The sequence below is a fragment of the Myotis yumanensis genome, unplaced genomic scaffold (assembly GCF_028538775.1).
Source record: "Myotis yumanensis isolate MYYU_CA2020_CCGP unplaced genomic scaffold, mMyoYum1.0.hap1 SCAF_11, whole genome shotgun sequence".
In the NCBI taxonomy this organism is placed as follows: domain Eukaryota; kingdom Metazoa; phylum Chordata; class Mammalia; order Chiroptera; family Vespertilionidae; genus Myotis; species Myotis yumanensis.
In genome coordinates, this window is record NW_027223762.1 from 17,995,207 (window position 1) to 18,021,220 (window position 26,014).

Genomic DNA, 26,014 nt, shown 5'->3' on the forward strand with positions numbered 1-26,014 from the left:
GTGCACGCGACTCAGGTAAGGCAGCGGGGCGGGCACTAATTCGGAGCTAGATTTGTGCTACCCAGAGCGGGAGTTCGGCCAGTCTGGGGGCGCCTTCGTTATGCTGAGGACACTGGGGTCATGCTGAGGACACTCGGGGCCCTGTCTCCCCGCTCACGCCGCCGGACTGACCGAGTGTTTCCGGGTTGCTCGGCGACCTTGGCCCCAGGGCCGGGGCGGTGCAGGCCGGGCTGGAGTGCCCTGGGATCCGGGGGGCAGCTGGGCAGACGGTGGGAGCAGGGGCTCCGGTGGTGCGAGGCGGCGAGGAGCTGAGGATCGTGGGTAGCCAGCCTGAGGTCGCGCGCAGGCTGCTCGGCTTTTGCGGGTGGGAACCTGGAGAGACGTAGCTGAGAAATCTTGTTCAATATCTTATTCTAGATTCTGAGTCCTTGCTGCGGGACAGGGTGTTGCCTGGAGATACCGAGCCTGCAGATCTCCCGCTGTGGTGCACAGATGACGGGTCTTCGGATGCCACGTTGAGCCTTGTCTTAAGCTTGTGTGCACTGAGCCCCGTGCGATGTTAACCCCATGATCACAGCGCTGCTTTTCTCTGAGCCCATTAGAGGACCGATTTATTTGAAACGTCCCCCAACTTCCAACCTTCTCAAAAGCTTGTCTGCTCTTGTTTCTCCCCTGCAGGTTAGTAGCCTAACTCTTGTGCACAGTATGCCTTCGGTGGTCATTATCTCACGGGCTTTATCGGTCGTTACAACCTGAAGCTGAGGGACTTGCAATGTAAAACGTGTGTGTTTGTACATATGTATACATTTTTAAGAAAGGTGCATGGTTTATTATACAGTGTTATTTGGACTTTATTGTTTGAACCCTTAACCTCTCTCCCTTCAACAAAACGAAATGGCATTTTACTGGGATTCCTTATACTGTACGTCTGGCTACAGGCGGCTGTTTTGTTCTTTTCACCCCTTGAACATTAAAAATAACCCCGAGAGCTCCCTGTACTGATGAGGGCTTATTTCCTGTCAGTAATGTACAGCATTGTAGTCAAGAGCAAAACAACTCTTCCCACCCACTCACCTGCCTGATGGTTATAAGTCCTTTTTTTTTTCTTTCACTTCCCCTGCTTCTTTTGGGTAAGAATAGTAAAGTTTTAATCTTTTAGTCCCCAGGGATCACATTATCAAAATGAGAGAAGGAAATATTTGGGGGGGGGGAGGAGACACCTGATAATGATTTTAGTAGGATACTACAAAGGTAGGGTATTTAATTACCTCCCCACCCTCAGGTGTTGTGAAAAGGAGTCAGGAGTGAATGGAGAAAAGGCGTGACAGTGAGCTGAGCTGGGACTGCAGAGTGTTAGAGAACATACCACCTGCACAAAGGGCAGAACAGTGTGACAGAGAGCATGCTCAGGACAGTACCAACATACTGAGATAATCAAACTGTGGGGATGGAGTTATTTTTATAGAAGTGACATTACGTTTTAATAGGCTCATTTAGGTTCACATATATTTGTTGTTAAACTTAGGATGGTCCGCACTTTGGAACCACTGGCAAAGAAGATCTTTAAAGGAGTTTTAGTAGCTGAATTTCTGGGCGTTGCTGGAGCATATGTTTTGTTTAATAAGATGGACACAAGCCAAGGTAATGATAATTCAGAAGTGAATGGTTTTATGGAGGGGTATACAGTTTGCTAATGCATTTTAGGTGCTAAATGGCATTATTAGAGAAACTGCTTCTTTAGACTCAGCGTCATTAGGCATTTTTACTATGGTACAAGGGGAAACTAGGTGTTAATTATTATAAATGATTCTTAGCTTCCTCCTAAAAAATTGTTTGCAGCCTAGCCGGTTTGGTTCAGTGGATAGAGCGTTGGTCTATGGACTGAAGGGTCCCAGGTTTGATTCTGGTCACGGGCACATGCCTGGGTTGCAGGCTCAATCCCCAGTAGGGGTGTGTAGGAGGCAGCCGATCAATGATTCTCTCCCATCATTGATGTTTCTCTCTCTCTCCCTCCTTCTCTAAAATCAATAAAAATATATTTAAAAAATTGTTTGCAGACTAGGGGATATGTTTCACACTTCCCTGGGTTTTCCTAGTGCAGGGGTGGGTAATAGCGCTAGTGTCCTTAGTCTGGCTTAGTTTGGGAGCACAGATGTAGCAAATGCACCTCACTATTTGGTAGACTGAGAGTAGCATAGCCAAACTGTCAAAGTAACCAGTTTCTTAGGCTTGCAGAGTTCTGCATCCATACTAGGCACTGAAACCCTTTCCCATGCCCTGGCTATTACTGAAAGTGCTTTGACCTATTGTGAGGTGAAATTTTATCTGAGAGCTAACAAACTTTTTTTCCCCCAAGTATGTTTTTATTTTTTCAAACCGTGACCTCCTGGTTCATGGGTCGACACTCAAACACTGAGCCACATCGGCCGGGCTGACAAACTTTCAAAGTAGGAAGTGCTGCTTTCTCTTTCACTAAAGCAGGGAATAGCAATCCCCAGTGGTGGCCATCTTTGAAACCTGTCATTTGTTTTCTTAAAAAGTACTTCACCGGGACAGTTCCACGATGCTACTGGATATTCAGTCTCTATGCTTTTGTTGTTGTTAATCCTTACTCGATATTTTTTCCATTAATTTTTAGAGAGTGGAAGGGAGAGGGAGGGGCAGAGAGAGAAACATCGATGTGAGAGAGACACATTGGTTGCCTTCCACACTGGCCCCCATTGGGGCCCAGGGATTGAGCCTACAGCCAAGGTATATGCCCTTGACCAGAATCAAACCAAGACTCTGCAGTCTCTGGGCCGATGCCCAAACCTGAGCAAAACTGGCTAGGGCAGCCTCTATGCTTTTAAACTATAAGTAAGGGTATATGAAAAAAAATCCAAATAGTACTTAAAAGCAAATTAAAGTTTAAGATCAACTTAAAAAACTGGGTATTGTAGTCTTATTTCTAATTCCAAAACAAGGTAAAATTGCATCCATAAAAATAATTTATAAAGTTACATAAGAGAATTACACATTAACATTGAAAATTTGCTTTTAAATACCACTTCTAAGTAAATTACATCATATATATAGGTCAAAAATGTTAAAACTCCAAAATAACTATGGAAGGCTATATGCAAGTGCAGTTTAGACCCAAAAGGATATAGTTTCTGGATTACCAGGACCTTAACAAAAATTTCTAATCTGTGGTATCCCTACTTTATACGCCCTAAGGTTAAAATATGGCTGCATATTTTAATATAATGAATCTCTAATCATGTCTAATTTTAAGATTTTTTTTCCCATCAGATTTTAGGCAAACAATGAGCAAGAAATTTCCCTTCATCTTGGAAGGTATGTTTCAGGTATCCTGTTCATCTTATAGGTATTTATCTATAACTTTTGTCTTAATTAAAAATAAAACTACAAAAAGATGTTTTCAGGTAACCTATATAAACTAAATAGTAATTTCTTTATGACCAATTAAGGGCAAAATAACTATTTTGTGACATTGATTAAAAAAAATATTATTCATCCCTATTTTGGCTCCTTCTGAGAATAGAGAAAATTCTCACCTAGAGTTATCTAGATGAGAGCAGTTAGTTCATGGGCTGGATTCTTAATTCTTCCAGTAGTTAAGAATGTAGATTATGGAATGAGACATACCCGAGGTGGTGATGGAATCAAACCCAGCTTACAATTTAAAACCAATTTCAGGTTTGTTAACATCTTGGAGCTATTTCTTTCTCTGTCAAGTAGAGATGATCATACCACTTCACAAATTGTTATAAGGATCAAATGAGGTAACATTATGTAATTAGCACAGTATTTGCCTAATAGTGCTCATTATAATTATTAGTACAGGTATTAGAGCTTCTACATGAAATACTAGCAAGAAGGGAAAGTTTATTTCTCAACTAGTAGCCCTGTGCACGAATCCATGTGCCACTAGGTCGCTGCTGCCCTCCTGTAGCTCCCCCCACCCCCCTTCCCCCTATAGCTTGCTGCCCTGCCCCCTCCTGTAGCTCTCCACAGTCCGCTTGTACCTCACTGGCCCACCCTCCTGCTGATCCGTGATGGAGTCTTGATGCACTTCGTTGTTACGCCTCAGGGCGTAATGGCTAATTAGCATGTTCCTCTTATTATATAGAACTGGAGGCCCAGTACACGATATTCGTGCGGGGGGTGGGGGGGGGTGGGGGTGGGGGTGGGGGTGGGCAGGTCCCCTCAGCCCAGCCTGCACCCTCTCCAATCTGGGACACCTTGGGGGATGTCCATCTGCCGGTTTAGGCCTGATCCTGAGGACATCCCTCAGGATTGGGACATCCCTCTCACAATCCAGGACCGCTGGCTCCTAACTGCTCACCTGCCTGCCTGCTTGATCGCCCCTAGTGGCCCCCCTGCCAGCCTGATCACCCCTAACCACCTCTGCCTGCCAGCTTGGTCGCCCCCAACTGCCCCCCCTGCTGGCCTGGTCACCCCCAACTGACCCCCATGCTGGCCTGGTTGCCCCACACAGCTTGCTGTTCGATCATTTGGTCGTCCCTCACTAACCCCCTGCCAGCCTGGTCACCCCACTCAGCCTGTTTGGTCATCCATTCGGTTGCAATGGCCCCTGGCTCTTTATATATATAGATAGCGTTTAATTTTAACATTTTTACATGATTTTATAAATGACAACTATTTTTTAATTTACAGTTTATTACAAATCCATTGAATGTTCTGGAATGTATGGAGTGAGACAGCAAGATCAAGAAAAATGGTTGAACAACAAAAGTTAGGAGTAAGTACAATCTGAATTTATAATTTATTTAGAAAACACTCATTTTCTTTGCTTTTTAATTTTTTGAGGTGTTTTTGGCCTCTTCTTTTTGAAATTTTTCTTTTTCCTGATGATACTTTTCACGTCTCTGTTGTGTAGCCAGTCATCACGTTCCGCCTCCCACCTAAGCTGTTTGAGACCTTTGGGGGAGAAGAAAGATGAGCATACCACACTGTAGACTTTTGGAGGCCCCACAGAACATCCTACTGAGTAACAGGAGCTTCTGGTCTGCCAGCGTCTACAGTTGTTTCCCAACCACAATGCAAATCCCCTGCTTATTTGTTACTTTCCTTCTATATTTAATGTCAAAGATTACCATTTTATTTATAAAAGACCAGTTCAGGGAAGGAATAAATGCTCTCAAGATTTTATTTCCCTGAACCCCTTTTACTGGCAAAAAACAGAAGCCAGTAACTATGAATATCAGAAAAAATTAAAACGTCTAAAAACCATTTATAAAGTCACTTAGCAGAAAAATTCAAGTTACTTACTTGCATTATCTTTGTTAGCCATGGCATTCATGCCAATGTTGTCAAACTTGGATCCCATATTTTCATCCAGTAGGTGGCCGAACTTAAAAAAAAGAAAGGGTAGGGGAATACATTTATCAGAAAACTTAAAACAATGTTGAATAGCTAACTTCTCAAAGTAGTACATTACCCTTTACCTCTTCAGCAGATACAAATAGGTTGGAGTCACTGAGATTTCTTTTCTTTTTTTTCCTGGGTCCTAAAAGAAGTATAAACCTAGATTATTAAATTGTAAATTCCAATGATTTTGGAAAAATAGAAATCTTTCAACACGACTTTGTTAAAAAAAATTTATATTGGGGATAAAGTACAAAATTTGCAATTATTTTCTAACACCATTAGGTAGCTGGTACTTAGACAGAAATGTATTTAAGAAAAAGTATCCTAATAGAATTGTTCAGATGATTTTATGTCTTCTTGCCTTTCAGATTTGGCCACTGATCACAGTTTATCCTATTTCATTGTATCAGGCACGATTAAATTTCCAAAGTTGACATGGATAGATTTTGGAATATTTAAGGCAAAATGTAAATTCTAATTAAGCCAGAGGTTTTATTCTTTGGACTGTGAAGAAATTTATGGAAGGTATGTTTATTATGTTATAAAGTTTTGTTTACACCACTCAAAATAAAGTGCTTCTCCTTTAAAAAAACAAACCTATAATTCTGGATATGTAAACTTTTCAAAATAGATAAAAAAGTAAAACATCTATTTTTAATACTACAATTTGCATCTCTGACAGCAATGTCTCTGGCACTACTAGAGTCACTTTTTAAAAAAAGCTGTACTAAGGAATAAAATTTGTCATAAAATTCAGCTGTTGTAAGTGTATTAATTCAATACTTTTCAATTAATTTACAGAGTTGTTCAGCTGTTATCACAATGCAATTTTAGAATATTCCCATCAACTCCAAAAGATCCCTAGTGTCCATTTGTAGTAACATGATCCCTCCCATGAAGGCTTTGCCTTTTCTGGATCTATTGATCTATCTATCTATCTATCTATCTATCTATCTATCCATCCCTAATATGGAAATAGACCGAATGGTGGAACAACCCATCGCTATGACGTGTGCTGACCACCAGGGGGCGCATGTGGACCATGGCAGGCATCCGCAGCAGGTGGGATGGTGGAGCAGGTGAGTGGGAGTGCCAGATCAAGGTGGGGCGCCGGTTGCTGTCATCAGGGCAAGCCTCTGGTGGTTACTGAAAATTCTTTGCTCCCATGCGCTGCGGTCCTGCCAGGCACTTGCACCCACTGCCAGTGCCGGAGCTGCTGCTCTCATACACTGCTAGTACGCACTCTGCTCTTACCTGCTGCTGGCCCTGATCATGCCTGAGGGCTTCTCCACTGTGCCTTGCTCCTGAGGGGTGATTGGGGCAGTAGCCGCCGCTCGTACCTGCTGCTGGCGCCGGCCCCAATCGCTCCGTGCTGTCAGCAGGTGTGAGTGCGGCGGGCACTGTCAGCACGTGGGAGTGGCAGGAATGGGGCTGCCGGCAGAGGGGCCGGGGGCTGAGGTGGGAGAGGCCAGGCGGGGGCATGGAGGATGGGCAGAGAACCAGCCCTGTGCCCACCACAGCCTCGTGGCCCACAACTGTGGCGCATGAGTTCATACATTGGGCCCCTAGTTTTATGTAAGTGGTTTTCTGTATCTGGCTTCTTTTAGCATAACAATTTTGAAGCTCATCCATATTACAGCATGTACCACCACTCCATTCCATTTTACTGCTGAATAATATTCCATTACATGGCTATACCATATTTTACTATCTAATCATTAGTCAACAGACATTGGGCTGTTTCCACTTTTTGGCTATTATGAATAATGCCACTATGAACAATTGTGTACAAGTCTTTATGTGAATATACCAGAGCCACTTTTGATAAAATAGTTTCTAGAGCATTTCATCTTAATTTTTATCAAAGTGAAATGTATGTTATATTATTTAAGAATTGTTCACAATACTATTATTGAATATTTTATCTTAGACTAAAATGCTCATTAGCATAGGATTAGGAAAGTTTTGTTTTTCATTCATCTTATAGGTACAGAGCTATAACTTCAATTATGCTGCAAGGTTTGATTATCCTTAAGAATATCCAACGTTTGTAAATTAAGGTAGAGCCCTCAGGATCAATTAATAAGTCTGAAATTTCTTTGCTTCTTGTTTTGTTTTAATCAATTCTACTAGGTACACTTTAATCGGCATCCAAAACCATTAAGATTTTAGACTGTCTCAGACTATTGTCTTCTGAAAACAGTACTGATCATTAAAAAAATAAGGTTAATGAGCTCTGATCAGTTTGGCTCAGTGGATAGAGCGTTGGCTTGCAGACTGAAGGGCCCCAGGTTCGATTCTGGTCAAGGGCATGTACCTTGGTTTCGGGCACATCCCCAGTAGGGGTTGTGCAGGAGGCAACTGATCGATGTTTCTCTCTCATCGATGTTTCTAACTCTAACCCTCTCCCTTCCTCTCTGTAAAAAATCAATAAAATATATTTAAAAAATATAAATAAGGTTACTGAGAGAGTATTTTTTTAATGACAGGCTCAGCAGGACTTGTTTTAAAGCAACATTTATTTCCTGTGAGATGATTTTGAGGAAAACTTTGCCTTATATTTGAGCATTTGCTACTATTAACATGTGACCTTACAGCACTCAGTTGAAAACAAAGTGTGGAAGATATTAAAATTTAAATATGTACCAGGTAAATCAAGCTAATTAACAGGACTGATTGTTAGCAGTATTTGAAAGAGCTGATAGAAATTTTGTAGGCATAAAAAATCTGAGACTACTACCAATATATAGTTTTTACTACTTTTTATATTTATTGTCAAAATATTTAATGTCAAAGTTTTAAGTATTTCTTAATTTTAATGAAATATTGTCAAGTGTTTTTAACTTTGCAAATCTATTTCTATTCATCAGTACTAGTAAGCAAAAGCTAGAGAGGCAAAGCATGAAAAAACGCACAAGTCTGTGTTTTCTTAAGATTTTTAGTTGACTTTTAGAGCGAGAGGAAGTGAAAGGGAGAGAAATATGGATGTGAGAGTAAAACATCAATCAGCTGCCTCCTGCATGCCTCCTACCAGGCATCGAGCCGGCCCTGACCAGAAATCAAGATGGCGACCTTTTGGTACAACCAACTGAGCCACACCAGCCAGGGCACTTGTGTACTTAGCCAAGAATTATGGGATAAAATATTTATTGTATGATTGCTGTCTATATTTTTAATCAAAAACTTAAGGCTGTCACCAGATAATAGTACTTTTTTCTTTTATTAGTACCTTATAAGTGCTACTTTAAAATAACATTATGATATACTTGAAAGAATTCCTCTGTTTTATATAAGATATTTGTGAGGTTAGAATTATTTTGACATGGCAGCAAGGTGGCAGATCTCAAAAAAGGAAAATAAAATTAATAAAGAGCATGGATTTTCAGAAGGGTCAAATGGCAAAGAATAAGATTTAGTTGAGAAAAAGCAAAAGGTATCTATGAAAAACCAGGGCTTACATATAATTGAATGGTTTAAACAGAAATGATCTAGAGATATTTAGATGTAAGAGGAAAGAATTCAGGAAGAAAAAAATAATTAAAGCTGTATGTGGGAAATAACAATTTTCACATAAAACTGTTATTATCCATTATAAAAACAAACTAATTGTACTAACTAGCAATTTAGAAAAGTTAATTTCCCAAAAGAATAATGAATAATAACTTTCATTTGCACACTGCTTAGGTTTCAAAGGGACTAAATGCATTTTCTTACCTTGAAATGATTCAGCAAAGTCAAAATCATTTGCACTTTTCCTCTTGCTTTTATTAGAATTGACTTTGGAGCTGACTTCATTAAGGTCTGTTACCAAAAAAGGTGCCATTAAGTAATTTAAAAGCAATAAGACTGCTATAGGGTTATGCTAAATGATAAATATTTGTTAACTTTTAGAAAACACTAATTACTAGGTATTTTAACATTAAAAAGAGCAACTGGTGATGGGGGGTGGGGAGGTGGAAGAGGGATAAATGTTGTTGGAAAAAATAAAATTTTAAAAAGGAAGCAACACAACAGCTCAACAGGTGTATCACAGATATGCTGAGGAAGAAAGGAAGATCTAGTTTGTTTCTGTCTTTAATTTTTAAAATGCTTACCTTGAATGCCCTCACTCTCATCATCCAACACATCCATGAATGTTCCTCCATCTTCATCAATTTCAGTAAATTCTTCATTCATACTTCCTAAAGAAACTTCATCATCATCTAAGTTATCAAAGTCATCATCACTATCTTCTGAATCTTCATCTTCTGGCTCACCCTTCGCTCCTTTTGTTTTCTTTTTCATGTTGCTGAAGAAAAACAACAACTTGTAATGTAAAAGAGGATGATTTTCTAAAACATGGCTTGGTGCCTACCAGAGGTATTAGGCTATTAACAGGCTTAAAGGAGAATTACAGAAGGCTCGGAGCCTTTATTTAATATATTAATATGCATTATAAAAGGTCCAGAATGAAAGCACTGGATCCATTTCCCAAATTTATTAATACCTCTACTGTTCTGAGGGACCACTGGGAAATGCTGAGAAAACAGTTAAAAAAATATTGAAGAAATGTATTTTACCCAGCAAAATCAAGATCATCCTTTCCAGAGGTGAAACAGTTATCATCTTCAAATGTATCTGCCAGATAACAACATATAAAGTGTGAGATATAACAAAGAACAACAAAGTTGACATGTCTTATTTCTGAATCAATTAACAGTCATGATTTTTCTGTTTATGACAAAAACCAAAATAAACCTGTGAATATTCTGGCCTTACTTAAATTCCTCAACTAAAATGGGTTCCAGTTAATTTCAGCTTCTTTCTACAGTTTTATAAGAAGGTAAATATCAAATAAATATTTAGTAACTACTGTCCTTTTTACTCTATTAGAACTATTTAAGTGAACTCAATGTAAACCCTTCTAATTTCCCATGTTTCCTGTTTCGGTCTAAATTTTAATTAAAATTTTCTAGCTCCCTGGAGTATAAAGATAAAATAGACTAAGTAGCAGACTGTTGCTACCAATAATGCAAGGAGGTTAACAACAGTAAAAATGGTTTCTCTTCTATGGATTTGGCCTTAAGAATGAATAGGCTCAGGTAAATATAATTTTTTTTCCTCCACAAATTGTCAAAGAACAATCACATATTTTTCTGCAGCAAATGTGGGTGAATTACCATATCTCCCCAAAATATGTTTTAATCCTCCATTGTGATTTGCATGGTATTCTTAGTTAAATAAAATTTTTAAACTAAGGTCACTTCTACAACTAATACTCTATGGTAATATAAGTAAATAGTAATAAATTATTTTACAAATTACCAATCATCTTTTCAAATTCCTCATCATCCACATCTTCTATACTTTCTTCATCTGCATCCCGTTTTTGTTTCTCTTTAACAACAGCAACTTTTTTATAATACCTAAAATAAAATTAATGTTACATCTTTAATAATTTTACTAAAGGGCCCACTTTATTATAATCAAAGCACCCATTGGCCAGTCACCAAAACAAGTGTAAAGGCTGTTAACTCAGTTGGATATAAATGACTAAAATTTGTATTTATTATAGAAGTTTTGAATTTTACAAAAACAATTGGAAACCTCCAAAATGTGAAGTATAAATTACAAATATTTAGATTAAGTTCTTCATAGAAACACCTCAACTCATCTTAATTGAATGGCATATGTAAAAAGTTGTTTCAGGGTCAACCCTAATGATAAAAGTATTAGAATATTATAATAAATGTGGCTGACCTCTATTCACAATATTTTATCAGTTAGACCTATTGTCATCATGAAGTGCAGCAAAACTTAGCATTTTGCAGATGGGGTCATATGCTCAAAATTCTTTACATAAAATGTTTTTAAAAAGCAAATCAAATCAAGCTGAATTAACCAACCAGATAATAGTTCCTTTACTACTGCAAGGCGCGCATGTATGTGTGTATGTAAAAGCCTAAGCAACTGTTAGGACCGGTTGCTATGATGCGAACTGACCACCAGGGGGCAAACACTCAACACAGGAGCTGCCCCTGGTGGTCAGTGCGCTCCCACAGTACTGCTCAGCCAGAAGCCGGGCTCAGGGCTGGCCAACACAGCTGCAGCAGTGGAAACCTCTCCAGCCTCTGCAGCAGTGCTACTGAGCAGTGGCAGTGGCAGGCGCAGTGGGGCCAGGATGAACAGCAGTGGTGCAGCACCCAGCCCTGGCTCGGGATCCTCCTTGACCGCCTGCCGCTTCGAGCACTGATACATCCCCCAAGGAGTCTCTGATTGCGAGAGGGCCCATGCCAGGCTGAGGGACCCCACAAATCCATGTGCCGGGCCTCTAGTATGCATATAATGACCTTCGATATTTCCAAGGTTGGCCTATGTTAACAAAGCATTTTACGAAATCTAAACATTTAAATTTAAGTTCCCCAAATGAAACTATATTAAGTATATTACCTATAAAAAAACACTTCATCCACTGGTATTTGGCTTTCTTCTTTTGCAAGGAACTCCTTACTGTTCACTAGAAAAATTCAGTTAAAAATTTTAATTTATTAAAGTAATCCTCTTTTTGTTATTTAAGCTCTTAAGACTAAATACAGCAGACCCACAATCATAATGTCTCAAAATGTTAAGGAAGGTGGGCAAAAGGGATCCTAGAGTGCAAAAAACAATCTCTGGAAAAGTCTGTGTGGAGGAGACCCAACATTTGAAACTGATGACCAGCTAGAATGAAAAGTTGGCAGTACTTAGCCCATAGTACATCACTGTGAAAGGACAGGGTCTCTCACTGTCCCCTAATTGCATCCCAGGTCTGAATTTCAAGAGACAAAAACTCAGAGTTCTTTTAATAATCTCTTTAAACTTGCCATTTTCATCTCAGAAAAATGACAATGCCTGCCATTCCAGGAATAGGAAGCAAAGACAAACATAGAATTCTCCATGATTTTACTTAACACTGAGGAAAACTGAAAAACAAGATTAAGGAACTACAGGATGTTAATTTTCCCTCTTCAGAATAAAAATTTATGACTCCTCTTGAATTAGAGGAAATTAGGCTTCTAATTCTAATCCTATGAAGTTTGGGCAAGTCTTTTCATACCTCTGGACCTCTGAGATAAGTCAGTTGGAAATGATTTATTACAGAGGTCCTCAAACTATTTAAACAGGGGGCCAGTTCACTATCCCTCAGACATTCCACACGTGCGCACTGCGGGCCCGGGACGAGTCGGCTGCTAAGCAGGACAGGCAGCGGCGGCAAAAACACCCGGCGGGCCGGATGAATGTTTTTGGTGGGCCGCATGTGGCCCGCGGGCCGCAGTTTGAGGACCCCTGATTTATTAGGTGTATTTTCACCTTAGCCTTTGGACAAAAAGGAGTTGTGATCTGGTATGCAAACAAATGACAACTCTGAATAGAAAAACAAAGAATCAGATCCTAAGATGGATCCACTAAGTTAACATGATGCTCTATGACAGAACTCTGTGGGGTTTTCTGCTAGCCCATATTAGAGACTTAAGGTGATCTGAACTATAAAAGATAATAATTACATATATATATATATATATATATATATATATATATATATATCACTGATAAAGGTACAGATGATACCAAAATGTAAAAATATTGATAACTGTTAAAGATGGATGATGGTCTTTGGGGGCTGGGGAGTTGATCATATTAATTTATTTACTTTGGATATGTTTGAAATTTTGTGTAATAAAGTTAAAAAATAAAAGGCCAAGACACAGTAGACTTAAGAATGCCTATACCTCCTTGGAACAGAAGATGGATAATGTCTCTGGTGCTTAGGTTTTATTCTGATAAAGTGGAGCAAAGAATAACACAATTTATTCGTTATTGACTTGTACTATCATACAAGTTTCAACTGTTCAGGCTTTTATAAATTATTAAAAAGTATTTTATAAATACTTACCAGCAAGACTACGAATATCCTTTATAAAATGTTTTCTTCTTGGTTGCATCACAACACTATCTGTGTTTTCTGAAATGTAAAATCAAGATGGTATAACGTAAAACCTAGGTAGTTATGTGCTCATATTTATTAAATATCAAAAGTAAAAACTGAATAATTCATCAAATAGAAGCATACCTTTGCCTTTATGTGGCTTTGGATTTCGGTATACAAATCGATCCAAGAATCTCATTAGTGTGAAATCCTGCAGTGGGTCCCCTGAATACTGAATATAATTTCCCTGAAAGGTGGGGGGAATTTCAGAACTTAATTTACATTTTATATTTATATATATACATATATACCCAGATAACAAAAAAGAGGAAAATATAAGCATCTATTACAATATGTAGAAGGCACAAATCTGCAATAAATGATTTCAAATGTTTCTCTCATGCACATTTTTTTTGTTTTCTTAATCCTCACCTGAGGATGTTTTCACTGATTTTGAGAGACGGAGAAACATCAATATGAGAAACATTTATCAGTTGCCTCCTGTACTTGCCCTGACTGGAATCGAACCCACAACCTTTCAGTGTATGAGACAATGTTCCAACCAACTGAACCACCTGGCCAGGGAACATGCAAATTAAACACAGACTTATACAATTTCTATGATGCATTGCTGATTATATGAATAGGTAAGTCATATTAATACTGCAGGTCATCTAACCATTAACCAGAAACCTAACCCTTAAGTGACAAATAGGAAAGGAGAGGGCAATCTTTCTCGTCTAGAATGTAATAAATGACTGTGGTTTTCTAAAATCCTGTATTTCCATTCATCTTAGAGTAGGAAGACTTAACTACTGTTCTGTATTAAGTCATTGCTCCTTTACAACAGCAGACAAATGTGTTTGAATTTATCTGGTGGAGAAAATATTGCATGGCCAACTTATTATCTAAAACTAGATTACTTATTTTTTTCCTTATATCATGTCTTTTGAATATTTTAGACTTACCTGAAGGATAGTTTTTGCAAATAGAGCCACAGAGGGATGAAAATGTTCAGATAACTAAAAAGAAAAATGTGAATGAGGTCAACTCTTACTACAATTATAGATTATTTAAGAAAACCCAAAGAAGTAAAAAACGTAATACATTAGAGGAGTGGTTCTCAAAATTTTGCTCTCAGGGCTGCTTAATATACTTAAAAATCAAATACCTCAAGAGCTTCCTTAATGTAAGTGGGATATACCTATTGTTATTTACCTTACTAGAAATTACAACAGAAACATTTTAAACATTTATTTATAGTTTAAAGTAAAAATAAACCTATTACATAATAATGTATCTTATGAAAATTATTTTTAAGAATAAATCTTAGTGAGAAGGGTAGCATTATTTTACAGTTTTACAAACTAGCTAATACAATGGATTCTCACATCTACTTCCATATTTCATGTTACTGTAGTTGAGGTATATGAAGAAAATCTCACCTCAGACAGATATATAGTTGGGAAAAGGAGGATTTATTAATAGGCTTTTACATAATTGTGGATTTTCTTGATGCTTAAGACAAAGTCTCCCAAATACCCAGACTCTTGTCCTTGGGAGATGAGACAAGTTTCATACTTAGGTATGAACACAGAACATTAAAAACAAATGAACTGTAGGGTCAAGATAATAAAATCAACATTTTTCCTTGCTTTGTCATTCTTACATGATACTGGCTTTTTAAAAACGTGCAGGTATGTGGCAGTAAAGAATATAATAGATGTGAGTGTAGCTTCATGCTACTGTCTTTATTGTGTTAAGTAACCAACAGTTTTAGCCATCATTTCTTTTACACCATCAGTGCCACTGTCAACATAGTGACAAAGGTAAAAATGTCCTGGTATCAGTATGAAAATAGTTGTGACCTTGCAGACTTGCTTGAAAAGGGATTAGGGACCCACCGGAGTCTGTGCCCACATTTTCAGAATCACTATACAGGAAGACACTTATTTGCTTTACACGAGAAATCACAGATTATTAAAAATATGAGGTACTCTTACACATTTAAAAAGTAACTTTATTTGCAAAAAGTACTTTCATCACAAAACTTTTCAGGGGTATCTAATGCAAAAAGCAAAATTTAACTATTTAGAGAGCTGTTACATGCAATAATCTACTTACAAAAAAGCAAAACTTATTTATAGCCAGGTACCACATCCTTATTTTGCATGCACATTATTTAAGATTTTCTATATGTGAATGCAGAGGGTGTAAATATGGAAAATTAATGTTTATCAGAGATAAAAGAACTATGTATTAAAAAGCATTACAGCTGTGTGACATACTTTAGATTGCTTTAGATTACTTCCTTATGACAATTAACTCATGTCTAAATAACAACTCCTATATTTATTATTTGCAAGAAAAATGGAAACTTCCAAGGTGTTAAATCCATGAGAACAAATATATAGCACAAGTGACTTGAAAGACAAATTGAAATTATTTTACCTTTTTGAGTTCCCAAAAACTTGTATTTTCAGCTCCACAGAACAAAGGGTTTCTACTGAATGGATCATATGTGTTTACTTGTTTGCCACCTGAGAACAAAAAAAGAGTATTTCTCAAATGCTTTATTCCTAGCCTAAGATATTTAAAGCCACCATCATTAATGTGTTCCAACATTCTTAATTAGCCAGGCATCCTACTTATATTAAAAACTCAAAGACCCTTCAAGAATCTATCTTGGTACTCAAGCTAGCATTTGCTATTGCATAAATCAGGCAGCATGTTTATCCCAACTACTAAAACGTGCCGTCCAAAACTTCTCCCTTTTTCAAATAAAAACAAAAGGTGCCTATTCTGGGTCAACTAGGTCATAAGTGTCAAGGTGGCAAGTACCTGAAGATGAAATAAGGTTAAAGTCTTTTTGAACTTTACAGTGGTCTAAATATTTGTAATTTAATTATGCCCAGAAATAATTCTTACTTGGAACAGGTTTTACATTTTCTTCATGTTTTCAGAAACTCAGGATTAAACAATTTAAAAAAGGATTTTCAGAACACACTATGAACTAACTGCCTACTTCACAATGTACATGCTCATCATCCTTCTAAAGAGTTATTCTCAGTTTAGCCCTAAGACAACTGATGGATTTCTTTTAAAAACTTTCCTGATGGCTACCAAACTTTTTATACTTCACAGGCAAACTGAAATTTGGAGAGAAAATAATTTGACCACAAGTTCTACAACAAGTTTGAAGAAATAGGTCTGGCACATTTCTTGATCCTCAAGGCTAGAATTCACAGCCTCAAATGAAGAGACTACATTTCTAAGATTTCTTTTGGCCCTAGTATTCTATTAATACACTTACTTTAGCTTGTGTATGTATATGGAAAACCTAAGTTTCTGTCTCACAGTTTTTATTCCTAAAAGACTACTTTAAGAAACTGAAGAGGGTGAATATGATGCTCAAACAAAAGAACCAAAACTGTCACATAATTCACAATATCTAACCAAACACTTGTTTATAAATCAAACTTTCATATACACATATTTGATATCTTCATAAATGTTCTATGTTTAAGGCTAAAAAACTTTACATATACAGATAAAGATTAAGAAACTAAAACTGGTTCAAAGGTATAAACTCTGACATTAACAGCTAAAGAAAATGAGATATACTGTGCACCTAACATGTCACAGTTTTCCCACTAAATCTTCATAGCTCCAAAAGGTACTTGCTTTAATTTCTACGATTTCAATTACTTTAAAATGTGTATGTACTATCTGTAGTATTATTAATAAATTATCCACTATATTAAAAATGTACTTCTAAGGTCTTATAAGGTTACAAGAGTTCCCATTTTTAAGAAAGCAATACTGAGGACTTCTAAAATTGTATATTAATTTCTAGTAAGATCAAAGGGGAAACCAATTTCCTCATTTAAAAATTCAAGGGAATAATTTAATATTTAAAAAACTCACCTTTCAAATTATCAAAGTGTACCCAAGATGCAGAATCTGATTTTTTGGTTTCCATATGATTTTTAGACACAGTTTCTTCTGTCTCAGCTTTTTTCACTGTACCTGTTTCTTTATCTGCATCAGTGAATGTTTCTATGTCTTCATCATCTTTTATGTCAATAAAATTTTCTTCATCATCAGATTCCTGAAAAAGTGGTTTAGTGAATCTGAGTCAATCAACTGGAAGTCTGCATTCAATTTTTTTGGTGCGATAGTTTTGAAGAAGAGTCGCTTATTGCAATTCTGGTGAAACATTAATGTTCCACCAGTGAAATTTAGATGCGGGGAGAACCTATCCTTATTTATTAATTTAACAGACTTAAGTTTTGAGCCAACAATCCCTGAGACTCTGGGACTTTATTACATAAAAACATTTGAGCCTTCAAACAAATTTCTGACATCTTTTAAATAACCCTATCAGGTATATGTTATGTTCATTTCACAACAGAGGAAACAGGTTAAAGAGATCTGCTAGCTCTATAACCATCTATAATTATATCCTATTAATGCAGTTTAGTGTAGTGTGGTTTATTAGGAGTAAAGGAGTCAAGCGATATGCCCACTTAATAAACTGTATACTTGAACTTGAGTTCAGGTCTGTCCCAACTGCTGCTCACACTCTGATATGCTCCAGACAACTAAGAAAGTTACTGTCATTGAAGCAAAGAAGAAAAACACCAATCTATCTCAGAACCCACTCAATTTAAAAAGCAGTTGTAAAATATACCAGATGATCAGTTAGTTGACTCCTTAAACCTGGTTTTGCTTTAAGGATCTCAGACACAAGATATAAAGCTCCACATATGAATGGTGGCATCTGTTCACAAGTAACTTGAAGTAACCTCTTCACAAAAGCCTTCACCCTACGCAACACGATGTCAGCTTTCAGAGATTTGTAGACAAGGTTAAGAAACATGGCTTGCTTTGAACATGTGATTAACCCTGGATCCAACATCTTCCTGTAAAACAAAAACAAGATTAACTGTTTATTCATAAAACATTTCTATAACCAGCAGCAACATATTAGAGGAAACTACTAACCTCATCATAGTTAGGGATAACTTTCCTACTTATTTTAGAACAAGAGATCACTTCTGCCAAGAGGTAAAATGTAAGTCAATGCCAGGACAGAAAGAACCAGGATGGTAGGGGTGAGAGGGATCCCAGGACAAGAGAGACATTTTTTCTCCTTTTCCAAGTGGTTCTCCATACTCTAGACTTAACAGTATAATTTTCCATAGATACAGAACCATCCATGAAAAGCCAATCCAAGACCAAACAATGAAAACTGACCTATGAAAGCAGTGGACTAAATCTGGGTTCTTATCCTTGTATCTATTAGCTGGGTGACCAAAAGCAGCCTCCTCCACATGGTTCTAGTGAAGACCATTACATGTATAGAAAATTAAATTGTGAGGACTTCAGAGAATCTTTCGTCCAATATACTAATTGTGTAACATCCTTCCATACATGCTATTCTCTTTGCCCAGAATGTTCTTCCCCAACTGTCTGCATGTCCATAATATCGAAATCAGGTTCCTCTATTATTTTCTTTATCGGTCCCATGTTTATCTTCTTCATAGCTTAACACAGTTACCATTTTCTCCTTTTCCCTCCAAAGTCCAATGGAACAGGAAGTGGGCCTTGTTATTCATTGTTGTAACCTCAGTGCCTGGCACTTACAATAAGCGCTTGATATTTATTGAATGAATAAATGGTTCATTCCATAGCAAATGGCTATGAAATATATCTAGTAATTGTGGATTATTTACTTTCTCACTAGGAACCCAATCTAATTTTGGACAAAATTTTACCAGAAAAATCTCTTCTTTACCTATAGCTGAAATCCACTCCTGTATAATTTCCAACCATTATTTTACTATTGCCATCTGAAGTAACACATAATAATCTAACCACAAGCAACAAAAGCAAAGTAAGTGGAACTAAAGGAAACAATCAACAAAATAAAAAGGCAACCTATGGAATGGGATAAAATATTTGTAAACCATTAACCTAATAAAGGGTTAATATAAAAAATACATAAGGAGCCTCATAGAATTCAATAGCAAAAAACCCCCAAAAAACACAACCAAAAAACCCCCACAAAAAACTTGATAGTGGGCAAAGGACCTGAATAAGCATTTTTCCAAAGACAAATGGCCAACATGTATGTGAAAAGTTGCTCAACATAACTAATCACTAGGGAAATACAAATCAAAACCACCTCACACCTGTTATGATGGCTATTATAAAAAAGAGAAGAGATAACACACCTTGGTGAGGACATGGAGAAAAGGGAACCTTCGTACACTGTTGGTAGGAATACAAATTGGGACAGTCATTATGGAAAATCCTCAAAAAATTAAAAATAGAGCTACCACATGACCCAGCAACCCCATTTCTGGGTATATAGCCTAAGAAAATGAAATCAGTATCTTGAAGAGATATCTGCGCTCCCATGTTCATGGCATTTTTCACAATAGCCAAAGTATGGAAGCAACCTAAATGTCTGTCAACAGATGAATGGATAAAGATGTGATATTACAATGGAATATTATTCAGCCATGAGAAAAAAAGAAATCTTGCTATTTGCATCATGGGTGAACCTGGAGGATATTAAGCTAAGTGAAGAAAAACAGAGAAAAACAGCTACTGTAGACTTCACTTACATGTGAAACCTAAAAAATAAAAATAAAAAATCGAACTTAGAAGCAGAGAACACTGGTGGTTCCCAGGGACAGAGGATGGGTAGAAATGGAGGAATGGTTGTCAAAGGGCATAAACGTTCAGTTATAAGTTCTGAAGATCTACTGTACAGCATGGTGACTATCTATAATAATAAAAGCATAATTGCTAATTAGATCGGATGTCCTTCCGGGGCTGCTGCTGTGAGGGCTACAGTGGCGGCTGGGACTGCCGCCTTGGCCCTCGAAGCCCCTTGCATGAATTTCGTGCATCAGGCCTCTAGTCTATATATATAAAAGCCAAAGTGACCAAATGACCAGTCACTATGATGTGCACCGACCACCAGGGGGCAGATGCTCACTGACCACAGCAGGAACTCTGCTCCATGAGCTTATCGAGCAGTGGTGGCAGGTGCAGTGGGGCCGGGATGAGTGGAGCATGGGCTCCTCCCTGGCCATCTGCTGCTTTGTGCACTACATCTCTCCGGGGATGTCGGACTCCACAGAGATGGGGCCAAAACCAGCAGTCCAACATTCCCCCTAGGGGTCCCAGACTGTGAGAGGCACAGGCCAGCCTGAGAGACCCCACCAGTGCACAAATTCGTGCACCGAGCCTTTAGTAGATAATAATACTGTATTATACACTTGAAACTTGCTGAGAGTAGGTCTTAAGCATTCTCATCTACTCTCATCAAGTTTCTATGTGAGGTGATGGATGTGTTAACTTGATTAATCATTACAATGTATATGAAATTATCACATTTTACACTTTATACATATATGTACAATTCTATTTGTTAATCAAACCTCTATCAAGTGGGCAAAAAAACCCTCCACAACAAAATAATCTAATTATACTTCAAATGACAGCCTTTCAAATACTTGACTCTGTAAAGCTATTACATGTCTTCTCTCCCCAAAGTCTCTCTTCTATAGGATTCTCAACTATCATCTCATATAAGTTTTAAATTCTCTCTTTATTCTAGTTGCTGAACCCTAGAGATGTTCCAACTGATCTAAACCTCCAGCCATAGGACCCAGAATTAACACAGTCCTCCAGATATGCTTGTGTGAAACCATTACTTCTTGTTCTAGTACTTCTGTTAACTTTCCCCTACTAGTAACAGAAATAAAAACTTACTAGATGTCTGGCTCTGTTAAGTGCTTAACATATACACATGAAGATTACATGGGATAACATACATTAACTCACTAATCTTACCAAACTCCCAGTTTTGTCATTTTCTAGCTGTGTAACCTTGGGAAAGGTTCATAATCTTCATAACAATGCTATGAGGTAGGTTTCTCGCAGCATTTTATAGACAAACTGTGGCACAGTAAAATGGGACCATTTGTACCGATCATGTTTATCAATAGGGTTATAATGAGGATAAAATAATCTGTCCAAAGCTACACAGCAAACTAATGACTGGAACTCAAATCCAGACAGTGTGGCTTATGTCCAAGAGTTAACCACTACATTTCATTTCTCACAAGATCTACGATTGTGAAATTATAAAAATGAATTAGAAGGAAATGCAAAACTTTCTGGTATACTCAAACAGTTGCAAAGTGTTTCCACACTGTTTAAAAGATCATCCCTTAATGGGTGCATTGCAGGTCAATTGCAAAGTCTGGTAAACAAAATCTTAATCCGACTATTAAAAAAAATTCCAAACTGTAACCACCAACCCTCCCCCTACTTAACAAATTTTCTTGTTTACCACCTGACTTCCCCAATATAAATGTAAGCATCTCTAGTGGTGGGAATTTTGTTCACTATGCTGTATCCTAAGCACCTGGAACAGTACCCAGCAAATAGTTGGCACTAAATTCTTGTTGAATGCTATATCCTAAGCACCTGGAACAGTACCCAGTAAATAGTTGGCACTAAATTCTTGTTGAATGAATTACTAAATGGCTGACAGATAAGGAAATACAGGACATAAGCCACACTGAAGGTCAGGTGGGGGACTCAGGGAGGGAAACTTGCATCTGTAGTTCTATCTCTTTAATATCCCAAAAGATTTAAAACAAATACAGCAAAATGTGAAATTTGAAATATTAGCTGGTATGTATTAGATGCTTTGTGTATTTTTCTGTATTTTAACAACTTTTCAAAATAAAAAATAATAAACAATGTTTTCAAGCATGTAACATAGTTGTCCAACAGGAAAACAAAGATGAACTTACTCCCAAGTTAGTGAGTAGAGAGTTGCTGAGGGGGCCCTAAAATCCAGTTCTGTAAGTCTTTCTCTTGCCCCAAGAGGGGCACTTCGTGTACTCTGAGATTACCTATTCCTCACATTCATAGATTTGCAGGGTATGTATTTACCTGTATAATGCTGCATAATATCGATTCGATATTGTCTGCTGAGAATTCATTACTTGGAAAAGCAACATTAAAGCTTGCACACTGGTATTAAAATTCACAACGTGTAACACTTTAAACAGCGTATCAACCTGCTCCCTCACTTTGTCATCACCAGTTTGGGCATAAGGGTAGGCCCTGTTCACTCCTGTTAAAAGGGCACTAAGCATTTTTGATTCAATATCTTTTTTCTTGATACAAGACCGAAAAAAACAAAAATAAAGAGTTATTAATTTGTTAGCCAGTTCACTTTCTTCATGGGAGAGGACCATTTGATTTAAAAAGCAAATTGCATAATATTGTGCTTTGGAGCTGATATTTGAGCGGAAGAGCAGCCTTTCAACTTCACCACACACAACGCCTTTCATATTGGGGTGTTTACAAAGCAATGTCTCTAACAGATGGGAGGCTTTTGTGGCTATTCTGTTCTGAGGATCTCCCAGTTTGTTTACCACTTGCACAAGAAGAGCTTTTTCTTCCTCAGGTTTGTTACAAAGAAGCTCATGAGCCACCGAAAGGGCTCGAGTTTTGGTGGCTACTAAGGAATCATGACTTAAAGTTTCTAAGACCTGCACAAATTCAGCCACTAAGTGTTTCAGCTGGTGTTCAAAATACCATAAGATCAGCCTTCGGTCTCTTGAGTCCTTGTTGCCACTGGACAACTGTTCCAGTTTGTTGAAAGGATGCTGGCTGAAAATCCGCAGTTTCCGACTGTCTGGCAAGAGGTCTGTAATGAGTAATTCTTTGAAAGTATCCAAAGCCATGAGGCACTGCTGTTTGCTGCCCTTCTTTTTCACAAGGTTTACCAGAGTTTCTACAAACTGGAGTGTGTGAACAGCATCATCCTGAATAAGAAGAATCATAGCTGCCATCCTGTCTCCTAGGGTCCCTGATGACACAATTGCCTTCATCCAGGTAGAAGAGGCACCCTTTTGATTATTTGTCTTATTTTTGAATAAATTAATTTCATGCTCATACAACTTCTGAGCCAAAGTTTTGTACTTAGACACAACATCCCGAGGCTGGGGTTCCAAAGAATATTCATTGCTATACTCCAGATCATACCATTTGCCTCCAGGCTTCAGTAACAATGCCGGTCTCTCAACAAATTCAAAGATGTCCTGTTGTTTATCTTTCTTTATTTTTGGTACAGGACTATTGTTCTCATCAGAATGTTGTTCTGGTCTCTTCTTATTTTTCACCTTACTGACTGATGTCCTTTCATTTTCTGCTGCATTTTGCTTTTTATTATCTAATTTAGACACGCTTGCTTTTTTGTTGGCATCTTCTTTGTTGGGTGGTTCATCTTCTGCAATTATGAAAGATTTTGCATACTTGGCCAAGCTCAGATTTTGAATAAATGCTTCCAATTCACCTTGCTGAAGGTCATCAATTGCTCCTTTTTTGCCTCCATCCACAATTTCCTCATTCTCATCCAAAGCAGCCAGCATAAGGTAATCTTGCTGCATAAAAACATAAAGTTAAAAATAAATTACAAATCCAACAGTTTAGTTAAAACTTCAAAAGTTAATGTGAACCTGTGTCTTTGAAATCAAAGTGTCATGGTATTGCCTGGGCTCTCAACCCACACCAAAGTAAATACTTGACAGATCAAAGATTTAAATGTAAAAAATAGAAACAAAAAATAATAGGAAAAAAACACAACATAATTTTAAAAAATTTCCAGAGTAGGGAAAACCTTTTCAAATTTGACATTAGGGCCCACAAAGAAACGAATGGGTAAATTTATCATTCTCTCATACACAAAAGACAAATAATAAACTGGATAAAACACTGGCAACTCGTATCACAGCAACTGGGCTTAATGATTAATATAAAAGTTGCTGCACATCAGTTATGAAAGTAACAAATAACCCAATAGAAATACGTGCAAAGGATATAAACAAACATTTCATGGGGGATGAGGAGAGTGGTTTTTTTAAAATGTAAAAAGATGCTCAACCTCACTAACATTTAGAGAAATTCAAAATTAAAACCACAATAATGCATCCACTTTTTAACCTGTCAGAGCAAAGATAAAATCATGGCAGGTGTTGTTAGGGAAAGGGGGGAGGGGTCACTTTCCTACAAGGCTGATGAGAGTGTAAACTGGCACAACCTCTAAGGGCAATTTGCCACCTTCAATCAAAATACATAGAAGCACACATCCTTTGCCCCAGCAGTTCTGTTTCCACAAATTTTGATTACACGTACACTTAGAAATATGGAAATAGGTATTCATGGTTACATACTGAAGCATTAAAATAGCAAAATATTGACAATGTAAGTATCCACAAAAACTGACAGAAAATTAAAACAGACACAATAATTTATGCAGGCATTAAAGCAATGACACAGAACTTTACATTCTGATATGGAAGGATCTCATAGGTAGTAAGAAAAAACGGATGCAACATGTTACATATAGATATAATACAGTGTCTCTTATGTAAAAAATAATGTACATGCATATCTATTTCCTTGGAAGATAGAAAAAAGAATTACAAAAATATTGCTTCCTGGAAGGTAAATTGCATGACTGGAGCTAGAAGTGGGAAAAGAGACTCCACCATGAATCCCTTCCTTAAAAAACAGAACAAACTAACCCTTTTGTAGCACGTGCATCTATTACACACTTAAAAACCAAATACAACTCGAGCACAGAGCAGAGCACAGAGCAAAGGGTGAGTCTGCTCCTGTAAGGTGCCTTTCTCCTCCTCTATTCCACCCCCTCACCCCAATTCTAGTCTCGAAACAACATTTAACAAAAAATAAGCCAAGCTGTCCAATGGTTTCGTCAAGCTCCCCACCCTCTTACCTCTCTGACCTCATTTCTTGCCCCTCTCCCCATTTCTTACTGCGCTCTGCCTCAGCCACACTGACATTTTCGTTATTCATGAAACGTGGCTCAGTTCTTTCTTCCTTTCAGGTTTTTGCTCGTGCATCGCAGTGATGGGTTGCCCGACGCCCTCTCTCACTGTGCATGTCCTCCTTCCCTGTCTTACTGTTCTCCGTAGCACTTTTCTCCATACTGTGTATTCAAAAGCTTGGGGACTGTCCCTTTCCCAGAGTCAGGATGTGAATTCCTAGAAGGCGCAGAGCTCCTGAGTGCGCAGTGAGCCTGTGCCCGGACTCGGTGAGGACCTGAAACTCCACCACCACGGGAGCTCACAACACGGAGGCCGCGAGGTCAGGACCAGAAAGTCCGCCTCCCGACCCGACGGAGCGCCGTTATATTTCGTCAATAAAGTGAGAGGATCGCCTGCTAGTACATTCTGAGGCGACGGCATAAAAACGCTCAATTCGCGTTTATCTTGTAAAGAGCAGCGGAAAAGAAGTGGTGCCGAGCGCACAGAGCACTTTCCGAAGCTGGGAACCGGGTCCGGGACGCCCTCCTGCCCCGCAGCTCCGGGGCCACGCGCGGGACCACTCCCCGCGCCCAGATCCCCTCCTCCGGGGGTTCCAGGCCATTACCTTGGTGCCTCCAAGCCGTAACACCTCCTCCATGGAGAACCCATTCTCGGCTTCATTATCCTCCTCGTCGTCCTCGTCCGAATCTTCTATCCTCCCGTCAGGAACCCAGGGCCGCTGGGCATGGAACTCCAAAGGTTTCTTGGCGGCCGCCATGGTGCGCAAAGCACGCGCGACCCGGGA

The 26,014-nt window shown here is 38.2% G+C and overlaps 2 protein-coding genes across 5 annotated transcripts; one reads left to right on the plus strand and one right to left on the minus strand.

Annotated features, from left to right (window-relative positions):
- On the plus strand, positions 1–21,068 carry CEBPZOS (CEBPZ opposite strand). Of its 4 annotated transcripts, XR_011473151.1 has the most exons (7): positions 59–678; positions 1,526–1,641; positions 3,292–3,336; positions 4,681–4,765; positions 5,763–5,919; positions 6,374–6,473; positions 20,976–21,068. XR_011473151.1 is itself a non-coding variant. In XM_070429030.1 (6 exons), exons 3-5 carry the CDS (start codon positions 1,527–1,529, stop codon positions 4,761–4,763), a joined length of 243 nt encoding a protein of 80 aa, XP_070285131.1. In that variant the 5' UTR covers positions 1–15; positions 418–678; position 1,526; the 3' UTR covers positions 4,764–4,765; positions 5,763–6,143. The 4 variants fall into 4 exon arrangements, 3 of the variants coding, with proteins under 3 accessions (XP_070285131.1, XP_070285132.1, XP_070285130.1); XM_070429030.1 differs by lacking the exons at positions 6,374–6,473; positions 20,976–21,068 and adding an exon at positions 1–15 and having other exon boundaries at positions 418–678; positions 5,763–6,143; XM_070429031.1 differs by lacking the exons at positions 5,763–5,919; positions 6,374–6,473; positions 20,976–21,068 and adding an exon at positions 4,904–5,756 and having other exon boundaries at positions 54–678.
- CEBPZ (CCAAT enhancer binding protein zeta) lies at positions 4,670–26,006 on the minus strand. The gene is made up of 16 exons (XM_070429015.1): positions 25,835–26,006; positions 22,325–23,823; positions 18,033–18,264; positions 17,267–17,450; positions 15,791–15,879; positions 14,308–14,361; positions 13,484–13,586; positions 13,307–13,375; positions 11,824–11,890; positions 10,699–10,799; positions 9,954–10,011; positions 9,489–9,682; positions 9,109–9,195; positions 5,472–5,533; positions 5,296–5,377; positions 4,670–4,944 (listed from the first exon to the last, which is right to left on the minus strand). Exons 1-16 carry the CDS (start codon positions 25,985–25,987, stop codon positions 4,805–4,807), a joined length of 3,174 nt encoding a protein of 1,057 aa, XP_070285116.1. The 5' UTR covers positions 25,988–26,006; the 3' UTR covers positions 4,670–4,804.
- Positions 26,007–26,014: the final 8 nt, after the last annotated feature.

Excerpts from the sequence above, each read along its gene's own strand:
- CEBPZOS (XM_070429030.1), top strand. The coding sequence starts at position 1,527 with ATGGTCCGCACTTTGGAACCACTGGCAAAGAAGATCTTTAAAGGAGTT. Across the intron at positions 1,642-3,291 it reads TAAGATGGACACAAGCCAAG|ATTTTAGGCAAACAATGAGC; the intron begins GTAATGATAATT and ends TTTTCCCATCAG. Across the intron at positions 3,337-4,680 it reads ATTTCCCTTCATCTTGGAAG|TTTATTACAAATCCATTGAA; the intron begins GTATGTTTCAGG and ends TTTAATTTACAG.
- CEBPZ (XM_070429015.1), bottom strand. The coding sequence starts at position 25,987 with ATGGCGGCCGCCAAGAAACCTTTGGAGTTCCATGCCCAGCGGCCCTGG. Across the intron at positions 15,880-17,266 it reads ACACTTTGATAATTTGAAAG|GTGGCAAACAAGTAAACACA; the intron begins GTGAGTTTTTTA and ends TTTTGTTCTCAG. Across the intron at positions 11,891-13,306 it reads GGATATTCGTAGTCTTGCTG|TGAACAGTAAGGAGTTCCTT; the intron begins GTAAGTATTTAT and ends GAATTTTTCTAG.